This window comes from Oncorhynchus keta, chromosome 26 (assembly GCF_023373465.1).
Source record: "Oncorhynchus keta strain PuntledgeMale-10-30-2019 chromosome 26, Oket_V2, whole genome shotgun sequence".
In the NCBI taxonomy this organism is placed as follows: Eukaryota; Metazoa; Chordata; class Actinopteri; order Salmoniformes; family Salmonidae; genus Oncorhynchus; species Oncorhynchus keta.
Genome location: NC_068446.1, coordinates 18,004,062 through 18,024,306, shown reverse-complemented (window position 1 = coordinate 18,024,306; position 20,245 = coordinate 18,004,062). Strand labels below are relative to the sequence as shown.

The 20,245-nt window shown below is 41.5% G+C and overlaps 1 protein-coding gene and 1 pseudogene across 5 annotated transcripts in view; both read right to left on the bottom strand.

Annotated features, from left to right (window-relative positions):
* Positions 1-3,024: 3,024 nt before the first annotated feature.
* Positions 3,025-16,404, bottom strand: LOC118358650 (3-keto-steroid reductase/17-beta-hydroxysteroid dehydrogenase 7-like; annotated as a pseudogene).
* Positions 16,405-16,551: 147 nt separating this feature from the next.
* The window catches only part of LOC118359015 (discoidin domain-containing receptor 2-like), a 53,425-nt gene continuing 49,731 nt past the window's right edge, over positions 16,552-20,245 (bottom strand). For all 5 annotated transcript variants that reach the window (XM_052480291.1, XM_035737144.2, XM_035737143.2 and 2 more), the window contains 2 exons: positions 20,058-20,207; positions 16,552-19,948 (listed from right to left, as the gene is read on the bottom strand). In XM_052480291.1, the coding sequence (XP_052336251.1) occupies positions 19,817-19,948; positions 20,058-20,207 (282 nt within the window). In that variant the 3' untranslated portion in view covers positions 16,552-19,816. The remainder of the gene's footprint in view (positions 19,949-20,057; positions 20,208-20,245) is intronic.

The window sequence follows — 20,245 nt, the reverse complement described above, 5'->3', positions numbered from 1 at the left end:
TACAGACACCGGCAGAGGACGACAGCTGCAGGGTGTGTGCCCACCCTCCCCCGGAGCAGATATACTACCACATGCACCGCGGGGACACCACAGAGGCCAGGATCACACAGACCACCTATGTTAACATTTGGGCAGAGAGTACTGCTGACAGCCTCCTAACGATGGGACCGCACCAGACTTATGTGAAGCCAGCAATCAATCGTGGCACAATTTGGATTGATTGGCACTAGGCTTTATTCAGCCAGTGATGGTATATCTTGTGAACATTTCTATGTTTTGTGTAGGCTATGTTGTGAGTAGGCTATATGCAGTTTTGGTTTTATTTCAATGTCTGGTGAAACCTTTTGATTGCTTGTTATCACAGCACAAAAAAACAAGCAAGCCAGGGAAACAATTATGTGAAGTGGATCATACATTTACAGTAGGTCCCCCTATATGCTGATTAAAATTAACAAAATCACTACTCTTAATTGATGACATTGCAGTGTAGCTGCATACATGTTAATTAAAGCCATATGGTTTATTAGAATGCTATTACATTATTTGACACATCAAATAATACACATACTTTCAAATGTGTTTGTGGAATTCCTTGTGAGGTCTGACAACACATGCAATACAGACACAATACATTAATAGCAACATCAATGAGTGACACGGTGGCAATCAAATCAGAACCTAATAAACTGGGTGGTTCGAGCCCTGAATGCCGATTGGCTGACAGCCGTCGTATATCAGACTGTATACCACGGTTATGACAAAACATGTATTTTAACTGCTCTAATTACGTTGGTAACCAGTTTATAATAGCAATAAGGCAACTCGGGAGTTTGTGGTATATGGCCAATATACCACAGCTAAGGCCTGTATCCAGGTACTTCACGATGCGTCGTACATAAGAATAGCCCTTAGCCGTCGTATATTGGCCATATACCACACCCCCTCTGGCCTTATTGCTTAAATATAATCACCCAAATTAATATAAATACTTAACCACACTGATATGATTGAAATTGATATCTTGCTTGGTTGGTAGATTGGTACAAAAAAAATACAGATGGGTAATGTGTTAAAAACACCCAACACTACAAATATGTGATGACCTTGTGATGTCACAGATTCAAATAACTGTGCAGATGGCTTCCAATGTTTTACGTGTACAGTATCACTCCTGTTTTAGAGTTTAAGCATAAACAGCCAGAACTGCACAATGAAAAGAGGCACAGATTAATCAAACTCTTAAAAATAGATTTGATTAAGTCACAACAAATGCAGAGCATTTAACAACCAATAACCTAGTGATAATACTGTGTACTATCAATACCAGACCTCTGGCAGTCTCTATGGGGGTGCCACAGGGTTCAATTCTTGGACCGACTCTCTTCTCTGTATACATCAATGATGTCGCTCTTGCTGCTGGTGAGTCTCTGATCCACCTCTACGCAGATGACACCATTCTGTATACTTCTGGCCCTTCTTTGGGCCCTTCAGGCAAGCTTCAATGCCATACAACTTTCCTTCCGTGGCTTCCAATTGCTCTAAAATACAAGTAAAACTAAATGCATGCTCTTCAACCGATCACTGCCTGCACCTGCCCGCCTGTCCAACATCACTACTCTGGATGGCTCTGACTTAGAATACGTGGACAACTACAAATACCTAGGTATCTGGTTAGACTGTAAACTCTCCTTCCAGACCCACATCAAACATCACCATTCCAAAGTTAAATATAGACTTGGCTTCCAATTTCACAAGAAAGCATCCTTCACTCATGCTGCCAAACATACCCTTGTAAAACTGACCATCCTACCAATCCTCGACTTCGGCGATGTCATTTACAAAATAGCCTCCAATACCTACTCAACAAATTGGATGCAGTCTATCACAGTGCCATCCGTTTTGTCACCAAAGCCCCATATACTACCCACCATTGCGACCTGTACGCTCTCGTTGGCTGGCCCTCGTTTCATACTCTTCGCCAAACCCACTGGCTCCATGTCATCTACAAGACCCTGCTAGGTAAAGTCCCCCCTTATCTCAGCTTGCTGGTCACCATAGCATCACCCACCTGTAGCACGCGCTCCAGCAGGTATATCTCTCTGGTCACCCCCAAAACCAATTCTTTCTTTGGCCGCCTCTCCTTCCAGTTCTCTGCTGCCAATGACTGGAACGAACTACAAAATCTCTGAAACTGGAAACACCTATCTCCCTCACTAGCGTTAAGCACCAGCTGTCAGAGCAGCTCACAGATTACTGCACCTGTACATAGCCCACCTATAATTTAGCCCAAACAACTACCTCTTTCCCTACTGTATTTATTTTATTTATTTATTTATTTTGCTCCTTTGCACCCCATTATTTGCACATTCTTCCACTGCAAATCTACCATTCCCGTGTTTTACTTGCTATATTGTATTTACTTTGACACCATGGCCTTTTTTTTGCCTTTACCTCCCTTATCTCACCTCATTTGCTCACATCGTATATAGACTTGTTTCTACTGTATTATTGACTGTATGTTTGTTTTACTCCATGTGTGACTCTGTGTCGTTGTATGTGTCAAACTGCTTTGCTTTATCTTGGCCAGCTCGCAATTGTAAATGAGAACTTGCCTACCTGGTTAAATAAAGGTGAAATAAAAATAAATAAATAAAATACAGAAAGGTAATATGTTTCAATGGTTCACTGTAAGAGGTCAAATTATTTTTTGGTGCTAGTACATACCAGTGATGTCATGTTATCTGTGGAAAATTCCAGAGCCTCTGCTCCATTGTGTGTGTGTGTGTGTGTGTGTGTGTGTACATACCAGAGCCTCTGCTCCATTGCAGGGGGTCCGGGTGAATGTGTTTGTAAAGATTCTGATCTGTTGAAATGAGCACGAGGGATAAGACGCATCATCATGAAAATGTGATATTACTTGACTTTGGGAATCAGAAAGCAATATATCTTAAAATATTGGATGTTGACATGCACAATTTTGTGGGACTAATGATAAAATGTTCCTTTAACAAATGCTATTATCGCTCACACAGACAACACACACACCAGCCAGAGGATGGGCATGAGCAGGTTCCAGAGGAGTGTGGGGAAGGAAGGCAGGGTACCATAGGTCAGGTTGGTCATTGCAAAGCCTGGACAGATCACTGACGAGTACAGGCCCTGGAGGAAACACAAATGAATAAAGTTTATACAACGGGTGGGTCTAATCCTGAATTCTGATTGGTTGAAAGTGCATTCCAGCCGGTGTCTATTCTACAAGTTCCCGCTGGCTAAATGTATGATGTTAAAATGCCTATTTACTCTGTTCCACCTGACTGCGCAATCCATTGTCTCATCAACCCAGGCAGGGAAATTATAAACTTGATCTCCACTTTAAAAATAATCTAGACATTATGTCACATTTCTTTTAGACTAGCATTTAGTTTTCAACAATGGAGATCTGTATAAACCTCGTTGTCTGTCTCTCCGACATTTGCAACATTGTTTCAAGATTAAAATTCCATCTCCAACTGTCCCATAGTAATGAACGTGTAGGGGCCAGAGGTAGGGACGAGAGAGAGAGGCAGGCAGCGTTTCTTAGCCAGTCATTTTTATGGATATATACAAAGAAATGTCAATTGAAAAAAGGTGAAACAAAACGGAGTGCAGCTAGTTTGCAGTCTTTCCAGCTGGCCTCTACAATAAACATGAATGTACAGAGCCCTGAGGTAAGCAGAATAGTACAGGTGACCCTGGAATTAGCAGTCAGCAAAAACACTCTCTAGGGAAGGAGAGGACAGAACCTATTGTCATAGAAACAGTGGTGTTAATTTTTTATGAAGAGCGTTGCTATGTGACCGGCTTCTGATGAAGGGGAGATGGATCCAGGGTCCTCTGCTGTAGAGGGAAAGCTAACTTAAGCAGGTGGTCCTCAATGTCTACAAAGTAATGATCTCAGGAGATGGATAAAAAGCCTATAACATGGTTTGAACAGATATCTTTAAGATATATACGTGTACAGACTATATACAGTACATTACCGGTCAAAAGTTTTATAACACCTACTCATTCAAAAGTTTTTCTTAAAAAAAAACCTATTTTCTACAATGTAGAATAAAACTGAAAACATCAAAACTATGAAATAAAACATATGGAAACACATAGTAACTAAAAAAGTGTTAAACAAATGAAGATTTGTTTTAATATTTGAGATTCTTCAAATAGCCATCCTTTGCCTTGATGACAGCTTTGCACACTGTTGGCATTCTCTCAACCAGCTTCATGAGGTAGTCACCTGGAATACATTTCAATTAACAGGTGTGCCTTCTTAAAAATGAACTTGTGGAATTTCTTTCCTTCTTAATGCGTTTGAGCCAATCAGTTGTGTTGTGACAAGGTAGGGGGGTGTATACAGAAGATAGCCATATTTGGTAAAAGACCAAGTCCATAATATGGCAAGAACAGCTCAAATAAGCAAAGAGAAATTACAGCCCATCATTACTTAAAGACATGAAGGTCAGTCAATACGGAAAATTTCAATCACTTTGAAAGTGTCTTCAAGTGCAGTCGCAAAAACGATCAAAAATTATAATGAAACTGGCTCTCATGAGGACCACCACCAGAATGGAAGACCCAGAGTTACCTCTTTTGCAGAGGACAAGTTAATTAGAGTTACCAGCCTCAAAAATTGCAGCCCAAATAAATGCTTCACAGAGTTCAAGTAACAGACACATCTCAACATCAACTGTTCAGAGGAGACTGTGTGAATCAGGCCTTAATTTATTTGTATACCGCAAGGCTGCGTAAGGGCTATTTTTACCAAGAAGGAGAGTGATGGAGTGCTGCATCAGATGACTTGGCCTCAAAAATCACCCGACCTCAATCCAATTGAGATGGTTTGGGATGAGTCGGACCACAGAGTGAAGGAAAAGCAGCCAACAAGTGCTCAGCATATGTGGGAACTCCTTCGAGACTGTTGGAAAAGCATTCCAGGTGAAGCCGGTTGAGAGAATGTGCAAAGCTGTCATCAAGGCAATAGGTGGTTATTTGAAGAATCTCAAATATAAAATATATTTAGATTTGTTTAACACTTTTTTGGTTACTGCATGATTCCATATGTTATTTCATAGTTTTGATGTCTTCACTATTATTGAACAATGTAGACAATAGTAAAAATAAAGAAAGACCCTTGAATGAATAGGTGTTCTAAAACTTTTGACCGGTAGTGTATATTGATGTTATATTAATTTGGGTGTCCAATCAAAAACACATCTTTTGACCAATGGGAAAAATATTTTACATTTAATTCAGCTCGTGTCATGCTAATTTTGCTTTTTGCCACCCACAAAACGACATTGAAGACAACGACTGCAAAATGTAAAATCTTAAAAAGTTGTTATGAGAAACCTGCAACGCTATGTCAACAGAGCTCGGCACTTATTATCGAATGTCTTAGGTTACAAAATCAGACTTTTTGGATATAATGTTAATATGTTAGGGAAAGACCCTACTGAATGATTCAGAATATGAATAATGATATTAGTCTTGGTAAAATATATTTTCTAATTTAAGGAAGTGAAATTTCATCACCATTAATAAGCCACACTTTGCTCACCAGTAGGAAGTGACCAAAGAGGTTAGTGGCAAACATTTCCTGTCGTCTGTGGTGATGTTATACTTCTGGGTTAGAATACCCGCCCCCGTGGCAAACATGGCCTTGACATCCAGCTGTGGGTTGGGCATGATGCCAGCATTCAGGTAGAGGTAGTCCAACCGGTTATACCTGGGAGACACACATACACGCCACAATACTTTGTTGGCCAACTGAGCTAAAGACTAGCAATTAGCTTAGGTAACAAACACAAGTCTACAGGCCACAAGTCTTACTCATCACGTGAACCGTCTCCACTACAACATAACCACTCATCTCTTTGTGGTACTGTAGTAATGGTTCACAGAACCACATTCTTCATACTAATCCCATGGGCCGTGACAGCTGAGTAGCTGATTCGGTTCTGGGTGATGAGATTACCGTCATACCTACCTACCTATCTACCTCAGTATGACGTCATGGGTGACGGTGAAGACCGAGGAGATGCTGCTGGTGTCCAGCTGTAGCAGGGCCACCTGGGCATTCAGGGTGAGAGGTCAGCAGGGCGTAGCGGGCGGCCTGGGCCCGACGCAGGTTCCTACAGGTCAGAATAGCTGGATACTGCCATCCTCAGAGAGGAGACGCTCACACAGCGCCAGGCCTATACCATTGCAGGGGACAGAGAATACACACACACCGTAACCAATCAAAATCATTGTCAAATGTAATTAATTTCATTATATTTTTTCCAAGATTCTACAATGTTGATTCATACAGGCTTAAAGGAATAATCCATTCAAAAACTATCTTTTGGTAAATGTTTTGCATGTCAGCAATCAAGATACAGAACTTTCAAAACGCAACATATGATGCAAAACGGGTCATGTCATACTAGCTGAATTTCTGCATACTTGAACAGCAGTGGGCTCAGTTTGAGTGGTACGGTGAAAGCAATTGACTGTAGGCGAAAGTTGAGGAGTGAAGTCGGGGGGAGGTGCATCTGCGACAGTCGAAAGTCGGATACTGAGATAGTTTTCTAACAGCAAGGCTCAGTGCAACATGGTAGTCTTGCATTGTTTATAAAAGTTGTTCTTTATAATGTTGATCTCCAACCCCCATATCACAGACTCACACACAAACTGGAAATATATGTGTGTACATTGTACCATCAATTGGTGAGAGAGAGCACCTCAAATATCACATTCATTTATACATACCCACTGTACCCAGAGGGAACATACTGGTTGAATCACAAAAATTTCAACATCATTTAAAATAAATTACGGGGTTGAACCAATGTGGAATAGACATTGAATTGACGTCTGTGCCCAGTGGGTTTACAAAGTTGGTTCCTGTTTCCGTCACTTCTTTAGTCACATTCGCGTGGGTCGAACACATTCTAATTGGTTCACAACAAAGCCTCCCACAATGCAGGCGACGGCTGCAGGATGAAGTTGGTGAAGAGCAACTGCAGAAACTTGCAGACGACTTGAGTCAAAACTTAAAGATACACTATGCAGAAATTGGTTGTTAAAGTTTGAATACAGCGCATTCGTAAAGTATTCAGACCCCTTGTGACTTTTTCCACATTTTGTTATGTTACAGCCTTATTTTAAAATGTATTAAGTTGTTTTCGCCCCTCATTAATCTACACACAATACCCCATAATGACAAAGCAAAAAAGTTTTTAATAATTTTAAACAAATTTATTAAAACATTTAAAAAAATTAAATATCACATTTATATAAGTATTCTTTACTCAGTACTTTGTTTTAGCACCTTCTGGCAGTGATTACAGCTTTGAGTCTTTTTGGGTATGATGCTCCAAGGTAGGCACACATGTATTTGGGGAGTTTCTCTCATTCTTCTCTGCAGATCCTTTCAATCTTTGTCAGGTTGGGATATACTTCACCGTAGGGATGGTGCCAGGTTTCCTCCAGACGTGACGCTTGGCAATCAGGCTAAAGAGTTACATCTTGGTTTCATCAGACCAGAGCATCTTGTTTCTCATGGTCTGAGTCCTTTAGGTGACTTTTGGCAAACTCCAAGCGGGCTGTCATGTGCCTTTTACTGAGGAGTGGCTTCCATCTGACCAGTCTACCATAAAGGCCTGATTGGTGGAGTGCTGCAGAGATGGTTGTCCTTCTGGAAGGTTCTCCCATATCCACAGAGGAACTCTGGAGATTTGTCAGAGTGACCATTCGGTTCTTGGTCACCTCTCCAACCAAAGCCCTTCTCCACCGATTGCTCAGTTTGGCCGAGTTGCCAGCTCTCGGAAGAGTCTTGGTGGTTCCAAACTTCTTCCATTTAAGAATGATGGAGGCCACTTTGTTTTTGGGGACCTTCAATGCTACAGACATTTTTTTGTACCCTAGACAGATGTGCGCCTTTCCAAAGATGGCATAGCAGTCAGACGTCTATGTCTTTGTCCTGTCGTGTCCCTTGTATCGTATATATTTTTATATATTTTTCTTCGCACATCTTTAAAAAATATTTTCCTAAACCTCAACTTCTAAATACTCTCCTGCAACCCGCCTCACCCAATGTGAAGTGTACAGTGGGGCAAAAAAGTATTTCGTCAGTCACCAATTGTGCAAGTTCTCCCACTTAAAAAGATGGGAGGCCTGTAATTTTCATCATAGGTACACTTTAACTATGACAGACAAAATGAGGGAAAAAAATCCAGAAAATCACATTGTAGGATTTTTTATGAATTTATTTGCCGATTATGGTGGAAAATAAGTATTTGGTCAATAACAAAAGTTTATCTCAATACTTTGTTATATACCCTTTGTTGGCAATGACAGAGGTCAAACGGCCCATTCCTCCATGCAGATCTCCTCTAGAGCAGTGATGTTTTGGGGCTGTTGCTGGGCAACATGGACTTTCAACTCCCTCCAAAGATTTTCTATGGGGTTGAGATCTGGAGACTGGCTAGGCCACTCCAGGACCTTGAAATGCTTCTTATGAAGCCACTCCTTCGGGCGGTGTGTTTGGGATCATTGTAATGCTGAAAGACCCAGCCACGTTTCATCTTCAATGCCCTTGCTGATGGAAGGAGGTTTTCACTCAAAATCTCACGATACATGGCCCCATTCATTCTTTCCTTTACACGGATCAGTCGTCCTGGTCCCTTTGCAGAAAAACAGCCCCAAAGCATGATGTTTCCACCCCCATGCTTCACAGTAGGTATGGTGTTCTTTGGATGCAACTCAGCATTCTTTGTCCTCCAAACACGACGAGTTGAGTTTTTACCAAAAAGTTATATTTTGGTTTCATCTGACCATTTGACATTCTCCCAATCTTCTTCTGGATCATACAAATGCTCTCCAGCAAACTTCAGACGGCCCTGGACATGTACTGGCTTAAGCAGGGGGACAAGTCTGGCACTGCAGGATTTGAGTCCCTGGCGGCGTAGTGTGTTACTGATGGTAGGCTTTGTTACTTTGGTCCCAGCTCTCTGCAGGTCATTCACTAGGTCCCCCCGTGTGGTTCTGGGATTTCTGCTCAAATGATATTCCCTTGTGATCATTTTGACCCCACGGGGTGAGATCTTGCGTGGATCCACAGATCGAGGGAGATTATCAGTGGTCTTGTATGTCTTCCATTTCCTAATAATTGCTCCCACAGTTGATTTCTTCAAACCTAGCTGCTTACCTATTGCAGATTCAGTCTTGCCAGCCTGGTGCTCGTCTACAATTTTGTTTCTGGTGTCCTTTGACAGCTCTTTGGTCTTGGCCATAGTGGAGTTTGGAGTGTGACTGTACAGGTAACGCGTGGAGGACAGAGGAGCCTCTTAAAGAAAAAGTTACAGGTCTGTGAGAGCCAGAAATCTTGCTTGTTTGCAGGTGATCAAATACTTATTTTCCACCATAATTTGCAAATAAATTCATTCAAAATCCTACAATGTGATTTTCTGGATTTTTCCCCCTCATTTTGTCTGTCATAGTTGACGTGTACCTATGATGAAAATTACACGCCTCTCTCATCTTTTTAAGTGGGAGAACTTGCACAATTGGTGGCTGACTAAATACTTTTTTGCCCCACTGTATCAGTTTTTTTCTATAGTATTTCTACTTACTTCGAATCTGGATTTTCTCAACTGTAGCTAGCCGGCTAACTAGTTACCAGCTATCAGTCAGCAAACCGCTGCTAGCGGTCATCAGCTAACCTAGCTCGGAAAGCTCTCGCCAATTTGTACAACGTGACTCAAACCGGAGCATAATGGACCTATTTTTATTTATTTTTCTCTCCATATCCCCGGATTCCTACGGCAAACTCTGAACATTTTCATCTGGATCTTCGCAACAAGCTAACCACAATCCCGGGTGACTACTCCTGGCTAGCGTTTCCATCCCGGAGCAAGCTTCGGTGGAGCAAGCTACCACCGAAGCCCACTCATGGGCTACAATATCCAGACTCTTTCTACTGCTGGTACGGGCACGGAACCCCGCCGATCCTCAACGACTGGAATACCGACATAATCTGCCCGAGGATTCCAACAGGCCCCTCAGTCCGCTGAAGGCCCATTCTGCTAACCGCGGCCTGCTAGCTACCTAGAGCAACTTGGAGCCCTACTAATCCATGACTGGTCTATCGATGTCACCACACGAAGAGGCAAAAACAGATTTACCTCCATCGCGATGTCCCCCAAAGGCCCTTCTGCTAACTTTCGAGCCCCGGTCTGCTAACTGCTATCTTGCTTGCCCCGGTCTGCTAACTGCTAGCTTGCTAACCTGGTCTGCTAACTGCTAGCTTGTTAGCCCCGGCCTACTAACTGCTAGCTTGTTAGCACCGGCCTGCTAACTGTCTGAATCGCCGTGTCCCCAGCCAGCTCAACCACTCACCGGACCCATATGTTCAACCACTCACCGGACCCATATGGCCTCTCTCTAATATCAATATGCCTTGTCCATTACTGTCCTGGTTAGTGATTACTGTCTTATTTCACCGTAAAGCCTCTAGCCTTGCTCAATATGCCTTAACCAACCATGTTGTTCCACCTCCAACATATGTGATGACATCACCTGGTTTAAACCTCTCTAGAGACAATATCTCTCTTCATTACTCAATGCCTAGGTTTACCTCCAATGTACTCACATCCCACCTTACCTTTGTCTAGATACTATGCCTTGAATCTATGCTATCATGCCCAGAAACCTGCTCCTTTTACTCTCTGTTCCGAACATGCTAGACGGCCAGTTCGTATAGCCTTTAGCAGTACCTTTATCCTAGTTCTCCTCGGTTCCTCTGGTGATGTAGGTTACCAGGTCCTGCAGTGCTTAGCTCCACTCACACTCCCCAGGTGCTCTCATTTGTTGACTTCTGTAACCGTAAAACCCTTGGTTTCATGCATGTTAACATTAGAAGCCTACTCCCTAAGTTTGTTTTACTCAATGCTTTAGCACACTCTGCCAACCCGGATGTCTTAGATGGCTTAGGAAAACCACCAAAAACCCTGAAATCTCCATCCCTAACTATAACATTTTCTGCCAAGATAGAACTGCCAAAGGGGGTGGTGTTTCAATCTACTGCAAAGATAGCCTGCAGAGTTCTGTCGTACTATCCAGGTCTGTACCCAAACAATTCGAGCTTCTACTTCTAAAAATTCACCTTCCCAGAAACAAGTCTCTCACTGTTGCCGCTTGCTTTAGACCACCCTCTGCCCCCAGCTGTGCCCTCAACACCGTATGTGAATTGATTGCCCCCCCATCTATCTTCTGAGCTCGTGCTACTAGGTGACCTAAACTGGGACATGCGTAACACCCCAGCCATCCTACAATCTAAGCTTTATGCCCTCAATCTCACACAAATTATCAGGTACAACCCCAAATCCGTAAACACGGGCACCCTCATAGATATCATCCTAACTAACTCGCCCTCTTATCGACCTGGCCGGGGTATCCTGTAATGACATTGACCTCACACCGTCAGTAGAGGATGCCTGGTTATTTTTTAAAAGCGCTTTCCTCAAAATCTTAAATAAGCATGCCCCATTCAAAAAATGGAGAACCAGGATAAATCCACAATAATTGAGAATTTCAATAAGCATTTTTCTACGGCTGGCCATGCTTTTTACCTGGCCACGCCTACCCTGGTCAACAGCCCTGTACCCCCCACAGCAACTTGCCCAAGCCTCCCCATTTCTCCTTCGCCCAAATCCAGATAGCTGATGTTCTGAAAGAGCTGCAAAATCTGGATCAAATCAGCAGGGCTACACAAGCTGGACCCTCTCTTTCTAAAATTATCAGCCAAAATTTTTGCAACCCCTATTAATAGCCTCTTCTCTAACGTATCATCTGAGATCCCCAAAGATTGGAAAGTTGCCGTGGTCATCCCCCTCTTCAAAGGGGGCGACACTCTAGACCCAAACAGTAACAGATCTATATCCATCCTGCTCTGCCTTTCAAAAGTCTTCGAAATCCAAGTCAACAAACAGATCACCGACCTTTTCGAATCCCACCATACCTTCTCCACTATGCAATCTGGTTTCCGAGCTGGTCATGGGTGCACCTCAGCCACGCTCAAGGTCCTAAACAAATATCATAACCTCCATCGATAAGAGACAATACTGTGCAGCATTATTCATAGACCTGGCTAAGGCTTTTGACTTGGTCAATCACCACATTCTTATCGGAAGACTCAACAGCCTTGGTTTCTCAAATGACTGCCTCGCCTGGTTCACCAACTACTTCTCAGACAGAGTTCAATGTGTCAAATCGGAGGGCCTGTTGTCCGGACCTCTGGCAGTATCTATGGGGGTGACACAGGGTTCAGTTCTCGGCCCGACTCTTTTCTCTGTATACATCAATGACGTCGCTCTTTCTGCTGGTGATTCTCTGATCCACCTCTACGCAGAGTATTCCATTCTGTATACTTCTGGCCCTTCTTTGGGCCCTTCAGGCAAGCTTCAATGCCATACAACTCTCCTTCCGTGGCTTCCAACTGCTCTTAAATGCAAGTAAAACTAAATGCATACTCTTCAACCAATTGCTTCCAGCACTTGCCCACCCGTCCAGCATCACTACTCTGGATGGTTCTGACTGAGAATATGTGGACATCTACAAATACCTAGATGACTGGTTAGACTGTAAACTCTCCTTCCAGACTCACATTAAGCATCTCCAATCCAAAATGAAATCTAGAATTGGCTTCCTATTTTGCTTCAAAGCATCCTTCACTCATATTGCCAAACATACCCTCGTAAAACTGACTATCCTACCAATCCTTGACTTTGGCGATGTCATTTACAAAATAGCCTCCAATACTCAGCAAATTGGATGCAGTCTATCACAGTGCCATCCATTTTGTCACCAAAGCCCCATATTCTACCCACCACTGCGACCTGTATGCTCTCGTTGGCTGGCCCTCACTTCATATTCGTCCCCAAACCCCTGGCTCCAAGTCATCTATAAATCTTTGCTAGGTAAAGCCCAGCCTTATCTCAGCTCACTGGTCACCATAGCAGCACCCACCCATAGCAGGCGCTCCAGCAGGTGTATTTCACTGGTCACCCCCAAAGCCAATTCCTCCTTTGGCTGCCTTTCCTTCCAGTTCTCTGTTACCAATGACTGGAACGAATTGCAAAAAATCACTGAAGATGGAGACTCATATCTCCCTCACTAACTGTAAGGGTTGCGCAACTGGTGGCAGGGAAGTCAGACGCAGGAGAGCAGAACTAGGTAATAGCCGGAGCAGTTTAATTCCAAAACTAATGGCATCAAGAAAATAACAACTTGGGTACAAAACCCGACGCGCACCAGTCAACATGTGCACAAGCACTTACAAACAAACAATACCACACAAAGACATTGGGGGAACAGAGGGTTAAATACACAACACGTAATGAGGGAACTAAAAACCAGGTGTGTGGGAAAACAAGACAAAACAAATGGAAAATGAAAAATGGATCGGCGATGGCTAGAAGACCGGTGATGTCGACCGCCGAAGGAGAGGAACCGACTTCAGTAGAAGTCGTGACATTAATTTTAAGCACTATCTGACAGAACAGCTCACAGATCACTGCACCTGTACATAGCCCATCTGTAAATAGCCCATCCAAACACCTCATCCCCATACTGTTTTTTGTCTTCTCCTTTGCACCCCAGTATCTCTACTTGCACATTCATCTTCTGCACATCTATCACTCCAGTGTTTAATTGCTAAATTGTAATTATTCCACCACTATGGCCTATTTATTGCCTTACCTCCCTTACCTCATTTGCACACACTGTATATAGACTTTTTTGTATTGTGTTGTGTTGTTGACTGTATGTTTGTTTATTCCATGCGTAACTCTCTGTTGTTGTTTGTGTCGCACTGCTTTGCTTTATCTTGGCCAGGTTGTAGTTGTAAATGAGAACTTGTTCTCAACTAGCATACCGTTTAAATAAAGGCTAAATAAAATAATAAATAAAAATTGAATGCAAGGAAAGACAACGAGCGTTGTGCCTCCCTTGCTATTTAAAAAAATCAAATAATAGCCAATCAGCGTTGAGCTAAACTGAGTGAGCTCAGCTGTGAATGATCCCTGCATGCCAAAAAACAGTGTCAAGGGAAGCCAGTTTGGATATGGCTTTAGACAAATCACATCATAGACAAAAAAACTTGAATTGTTGCATCTCGTTGTGTGGACTAATTCTCCGTACTGGCGAATGATTATAACTGCGATTCTGATCCAACCATAAATTCATACATTATGCCCCTGGCCTGAGAGAATGGAAGTTCAACATGTACGCTAATGTTAACTAGCTGGCCTAGAGTTTCGTTGCTCATCAGTTAGGCTGGCGAGCAAGCATTTTAGCCAGGTAGCCTAGGACAACAAAAACTAAAAGTGTATGACAGAGTCATAGACTGTTTGGGCAACATGAAAGATGATGGTATTGGCGCTTCTCTACAAGTTTGGTTGGTCAACATGTTTTTTTCTACTTGCATGCATACACAACACACACACACAGAAATCAGTACCATGGACAGCTACATCATATTTAGCATACGTTGATTGAACTACGTCGTTTTTGGTATCTTTTAGTTGTCAATGTATTAGACTAAGCATAGGTGATTAGATGATGTTAAAGTTGAAATGATGCTGAAATAGTGGAGGCAGCTCCTGTTTTCTTCACGAACTGCAATAACACTCTGTGGTTCTAAATCAATAGTTGTAAAATCAATAATAGTCCAAAAATGTCGGAAACATTACCTTACTTGACCATGCTGTAGGTAATGTAAATGTTTGTTACATGCAATACATTTCACCGGACAATGTTGCTCTCAGGTTTTTTTAATGAAACAAATGTGTGGTTGAATTTATTCTGCCACTTTTTGTTATTTTTGTCTCTACCTTAGGCCTATATATCAGGGTGTCAAGGCATAGGAACTAATATGTTATAAAGCAAACAAGCAATTATCCCAACACATAAGCTGTAATATGGCTTTTTTTCTGTCTTGGCTTCCCTGGTGACTTTACTCAAACCCAGCTACTGATTTTTCAGCCGTTTGATGCTGGTATACAACAAAAACTGAAAGTAAAAGATGCAAAAATGTAACTTGAAAACAGGTATCTTAGACATATCACACATAGAACAGATCTACCGCTTCCCAGACTTGCTTTCAATAACAATGTCAGGTCAATAACCCACATTTTTATGTGAAATTTGTCATGGCTCCCAAAAATATATTTTAGCTTTAATGCCCTTTAATCACGACTTTTGTTAAGTTCATGCAGTTGAAATGTAGGAGCAAGTCGGACAATATTTATCCCCATATTATACATCTTTGAAAGGCAGTGAACAACAATGGCCGGTCACCAACTCGACAACCACTCGAGCGCCCCCACTACTGCAGATACATGTGAAAACATGAAATGAGGTGCACAAAAACGATATAACATTCAAAATGGGTGAATCTTTCCTTTAACTGCAACAGTAACGTATAAAACATGTCCTCGGCTACTGTCAACGCATTTTTACATTATTGTAGTTTCTAATATTACAGTAACCTCGCTGCCACTATAGTAAGTTAAGGAAAGAGCAAGTTGCAATAGATTTTCCTCGACCATAAACCGCGACAGAGAGTAAAAAAGCAACGACGCTGTGTTTCTTTATCTGTTTGCTCCAGTAAATTACACGACTTTAGTCATTCTTGCTCATTCAAATTAATATAATAATGGACAACTGTTTGGGGCGGCAGGTAGCCTAGTGGTTAGAGCGGTGGACTAGTAACCGAAAGGTTGCAAGATCAAATCCCTGAGCTGACAAGGTAAAAAAATCTGTCATTAACCCAATGTTCCTAGGCCGTCATTGAAAATAAGAATTTGTTCTTAACTGACTTGCCTAGTTAAATAAAGGTATAAAACACAGAAACACATTTTCTGAACTACTTACTACAGTAGAGTAAAGGTAGAACCCCCTGCTAACCACTTCCATGATGTTGCCCCAGCGATAAACCACAGTCAGTCTAGAACCAAGCTATAATTTGGCTGTGTCACAAATGTATTTATTCTTATTCATATTGTGAATGTAGTCTTAATTGTAAAGCTATACAACAGACAAATCATTATTTTGGTGATTTCATTTTTTATTTTTGTCTGTAACAAATTTGATGTTTTCTCTGAAACGTTAGTTTTTTTCATCAGCAAAAAAAACATTAGAATACAAATATCTAATAAAACGAAACCATTATTGAATTTCCTTGTGCAATAACACAGTAATAACCTCTAAACAGCTTTATTACTGTACATACTGTAAGTACACCCTCAGTCGCTCTGGATAAGAGCGTCTGCTAAATGACTTAAATGTAAATGTAATTCTCTTTTATAGCTGGCTTATCTGTAATAGTAAAAGAATAAAACATTCAAAAACAATGAAGCACTGGGATGCTGTGAACGGGTCCCTTTTCGCTCTGAAGAATATCAACGCATGCCTCATGCCTCATCATCACCACCGAAACAAACCAACGGGGGGGGGGGACAAAATGACAGCCAGACCATTTAGCATGTTTATCTTTGGCCTACAATATATGTACAAAATATACTTCCCACAGGGCAATATACACATAGTTCATGGTCAGGAGAGAATCATAAAACAAAATGAGAAAATTAAATACAGAAATACAACAGGACACAGATCATCAGAGAATAGAGTTTGATTTGGGTCTCAGCCCATAATAGAAAATAAACTAGATATAGTGCATTATGACTAATAGTTTGCAATTAAGTGACACCGCTATGTGAATAATAAGGTCCAGGGGCAAAGGTTGCTGATAAGAAGGAGGAAGCCTCTGAGTAACGTTGAATCTGTGTGTGTGTGATTGTAGGAAGTATGGCGTCAAATCTAGGCCTGTAGGGTATGAAGCCTGGAGACAGGTTTATAACATATGGAAGCCGTAGGGTTCAAACCTGACGCCGTAAAGGTATTGGTGTAAAAACGTTATAATCGTGAGAGCTACTATAGTAACTGTCTTGTGTTACCACAACTGTCCTCGTGTGCAGTTGACATTGTCGGAAATCCTTCTGACTGATTATCACCCCGAACTCTATTCAGAAACCCTTTAAACGGCCGTTCAGCTCTCGCTCTCTTTCAACAGAGATACTTCATAAACAGTTGCTTTCTTGTTCAGAAAAACTGTGAAATTGAACACTTTCAATACAACACAAAAAATAGCTTAGAACAACATTCGTTGTATAAAAGGTAGCAAACACACGAACCATTAAAAAACATTCCCTCTTGAAGCATATTTTCCTACGTTTCACTTTTCAAAGACTATTCTGCACATACAGTTTGCCCATAATCTCTCCTCCAGTCTGGATCCTGATTAGCACCATAGTCTGATCAGTATGGCGCGAACATGGACCCGCACAAATGCAGCTTATCTCAGATCTGATTTGAACAGTGATTTGGTCACATATATGAATGAGAATAGATTAGGCGTCTCTAGAACAAACATTTGTAATGTTATTGAAGGCATATCCTCCACCCCACCTCCCACAAAGCTAACTGCCATTTTCCCATACAACTCTTGTGGTGGAAAATTTCAAAATTAGACATACTATGCTGTTTTTACTTCGAGAATTGTCCATTGTTATATGCTAGTGTTTTTTTTAGCTGATGCAGGCTTGTCTTATGTGACTTAGTCATACGTCTGGGCGTACAGATAAGAGTCGGGTGCGACCTAAGTATCTGACATACCGTTTGTACTATCTGCAGGAACTCTTCTGTGTGGAAACTTGCATGAAGGAACAGACAACGGTGGCAACGTCAGCAGTCTTAATCTGCACAGACGAGCTAAACACCTTTTATACACTATGTTCCTCACACCTGTTTGCACACATCAGCGGACTGCCACATAGACAAAGAGGTTGGACTTTTCTATAAAAGCTGAGAGACAATTCCGTTTGTTTGAGCTATCAACTCTGGACTATGTTGAGTGGATTGTTGACTGCTCCATTTTTACAAATCTTATCATAAAGTTGTTTGAAATAATCTACAGTCTCACTTTAGAATGTCCATGACACTCTCAAAAGACATTGAACAAAATACAAAACTGAATGTACAACTTTTCCCATGCAAAAATAAAAGCTGATCAGTACCCAAATATATAGTACCAGTCAAACGTTTGGGCACACCTACTCATTCAAGGGTTTTTCTTTATTGTTACTATTTTCTCAATTGTAGAATAATAATGTAAATATCAAAACTATGAAATAAAACATATGGAAACACATAGTAACCAAAAAAGTGTTAAAACAAATGAAGATTTTTTTTATATTTGAGATTCTTCAAATAGCCATCCTTTGCCTTGATGACAGCTTGATGACAGTAGGTGAACGAATGATCTCGGCATGTTTGGTTCCCACCGTGAAGCATAGAGGAGGTGTGATGGTGCTTTGCTGGTGACACTGTCTGTAATTTATTTAGAATTTAAGGCCCGCTTAACCAGCATGGCTACCATAGCATTCTGCAGCGATACACCATCCCATCTGGTTTGCGCTTAGTGGGACTATCAACAGGACAATGACCCAACACACCTCCAGGCTGCGTAAGGGCTATTTGACCAAGAAGGAGAGTGACGGAGTGCTGCATCAGATGACCTGGCCTCCACAATCACCCAACTTCAACCCAATTGAGATGGTTTGGGATGAGTTAGACTGCAGAGTGAAGGAAAAGCAGCCAACAAGTGCTCAGCATATGTGGGGACGACTTCAAGACTGTTGGAAAAGCATTCCAGGTGAAGCTGGTTGAGAGATTGCCAAGAGTGTCATCTGTCTTCAAGGCAATGGGTGGCTATTTGAAGAATCTCAAATATAAAATATATTTTGATTTCTTTAACACTTTTTTGGTTACTACATGATTCCAAATGTGTTCTTTCATAGTTTTGGTGTCTTCACTATTATTCTACAAAGTAGAAAATATTAAAAATAAAGATAAACCCTAGAACGAGTAGGTGTGTCCAAACTTTTGACTGGTACTGTAAACAAGAAGCAAACAGAACATACAAATAAACAATACATATAAATACAAAATATGAATATTTGAGAAGTACATACATATTGATGTCTCTGAGCACTCTTGGTCAAATATCACTGGCAGACACTGTAGCAGAGTGTATGCCAGAGTACTACAGTTGAGACATGTTTAAGTTTTGGTTAATGTCCATGTTACGAATTTGTTTATCACTTGTAACTCCTTAATCAAAAGCCAATAGGTATAATGTTATAATATTAAGTCTTATAATTATAATGCATTATTTTTATGAAAACATAATTATCCCTGTTGGCTTTGAATAAACTGTCAGACTGTCAGACTGACTGAGATGATTAACCTTTTCAAATATAAAAATTCACCAAAAATCTCCAAACTGAACACTTATGTTTTTGCTAAGACATCAATGAAACTTGTATTCTTTTTTTACATTCAAGCAGTCTTCTTAAAGAAAACACAATTTAATTCATAGACGTGCCAATACCATAAACTACATTAAACAAGGTGGGAACACTCATTTATAGTACAATTTTGAATAAATTATACATTTTTAAAAGTAGCGAACTTTCATTGCTACAATTCACTTTGGCTTCTCTATCTGAGACAATCTGACAGCCATTTGTAATTTTTGCATTTCTTTTTCCGTGCATCATTAGTTGAATTGAGTTGAACTTTTGATGGATGCGTAATGTGTTGTTGATGTGTTTCATCCGTCCGTCTGTCTGTCTGTGTGTGTGTGTGTGTGTGTGCTGGCCCAGGGGTACTGGCCCTAAGCTTGGCTCTCCAGCAGTGCTCGGTGGATGTCCTGGAAGGAAGGCCTCTCCTTGGTGTTCCTCCTCCAACAATTCAGCATGATCTTATACACAGAGTCAGGACACAGCACTGGCTGGGGAAGGTAGACCTACAACACATAGACAATCAGGTACAACACAGTAGAACATAGGCAGGTAGATGTACAGCAAAAGAGAGTGAGTCACGGGTGAGTGTGTGTGTGTGCGTGTTTCTCTCACCTGTCGTTTCTGGTCCCTGAAGAACTCGCCAGTGTTCTCTATGACCTGTTCGTCAGTCAGCTGGGAGTAAGGCTGCTCGTTACAGAAGGTTAGGGTCTCCCACAGCGTCACCCCAAATGCCCACACGTCACTGGCTGTGGTGAACTTACCCTGGGAGTGAAGAGGCAGAACAACAGACATTAGGTGAT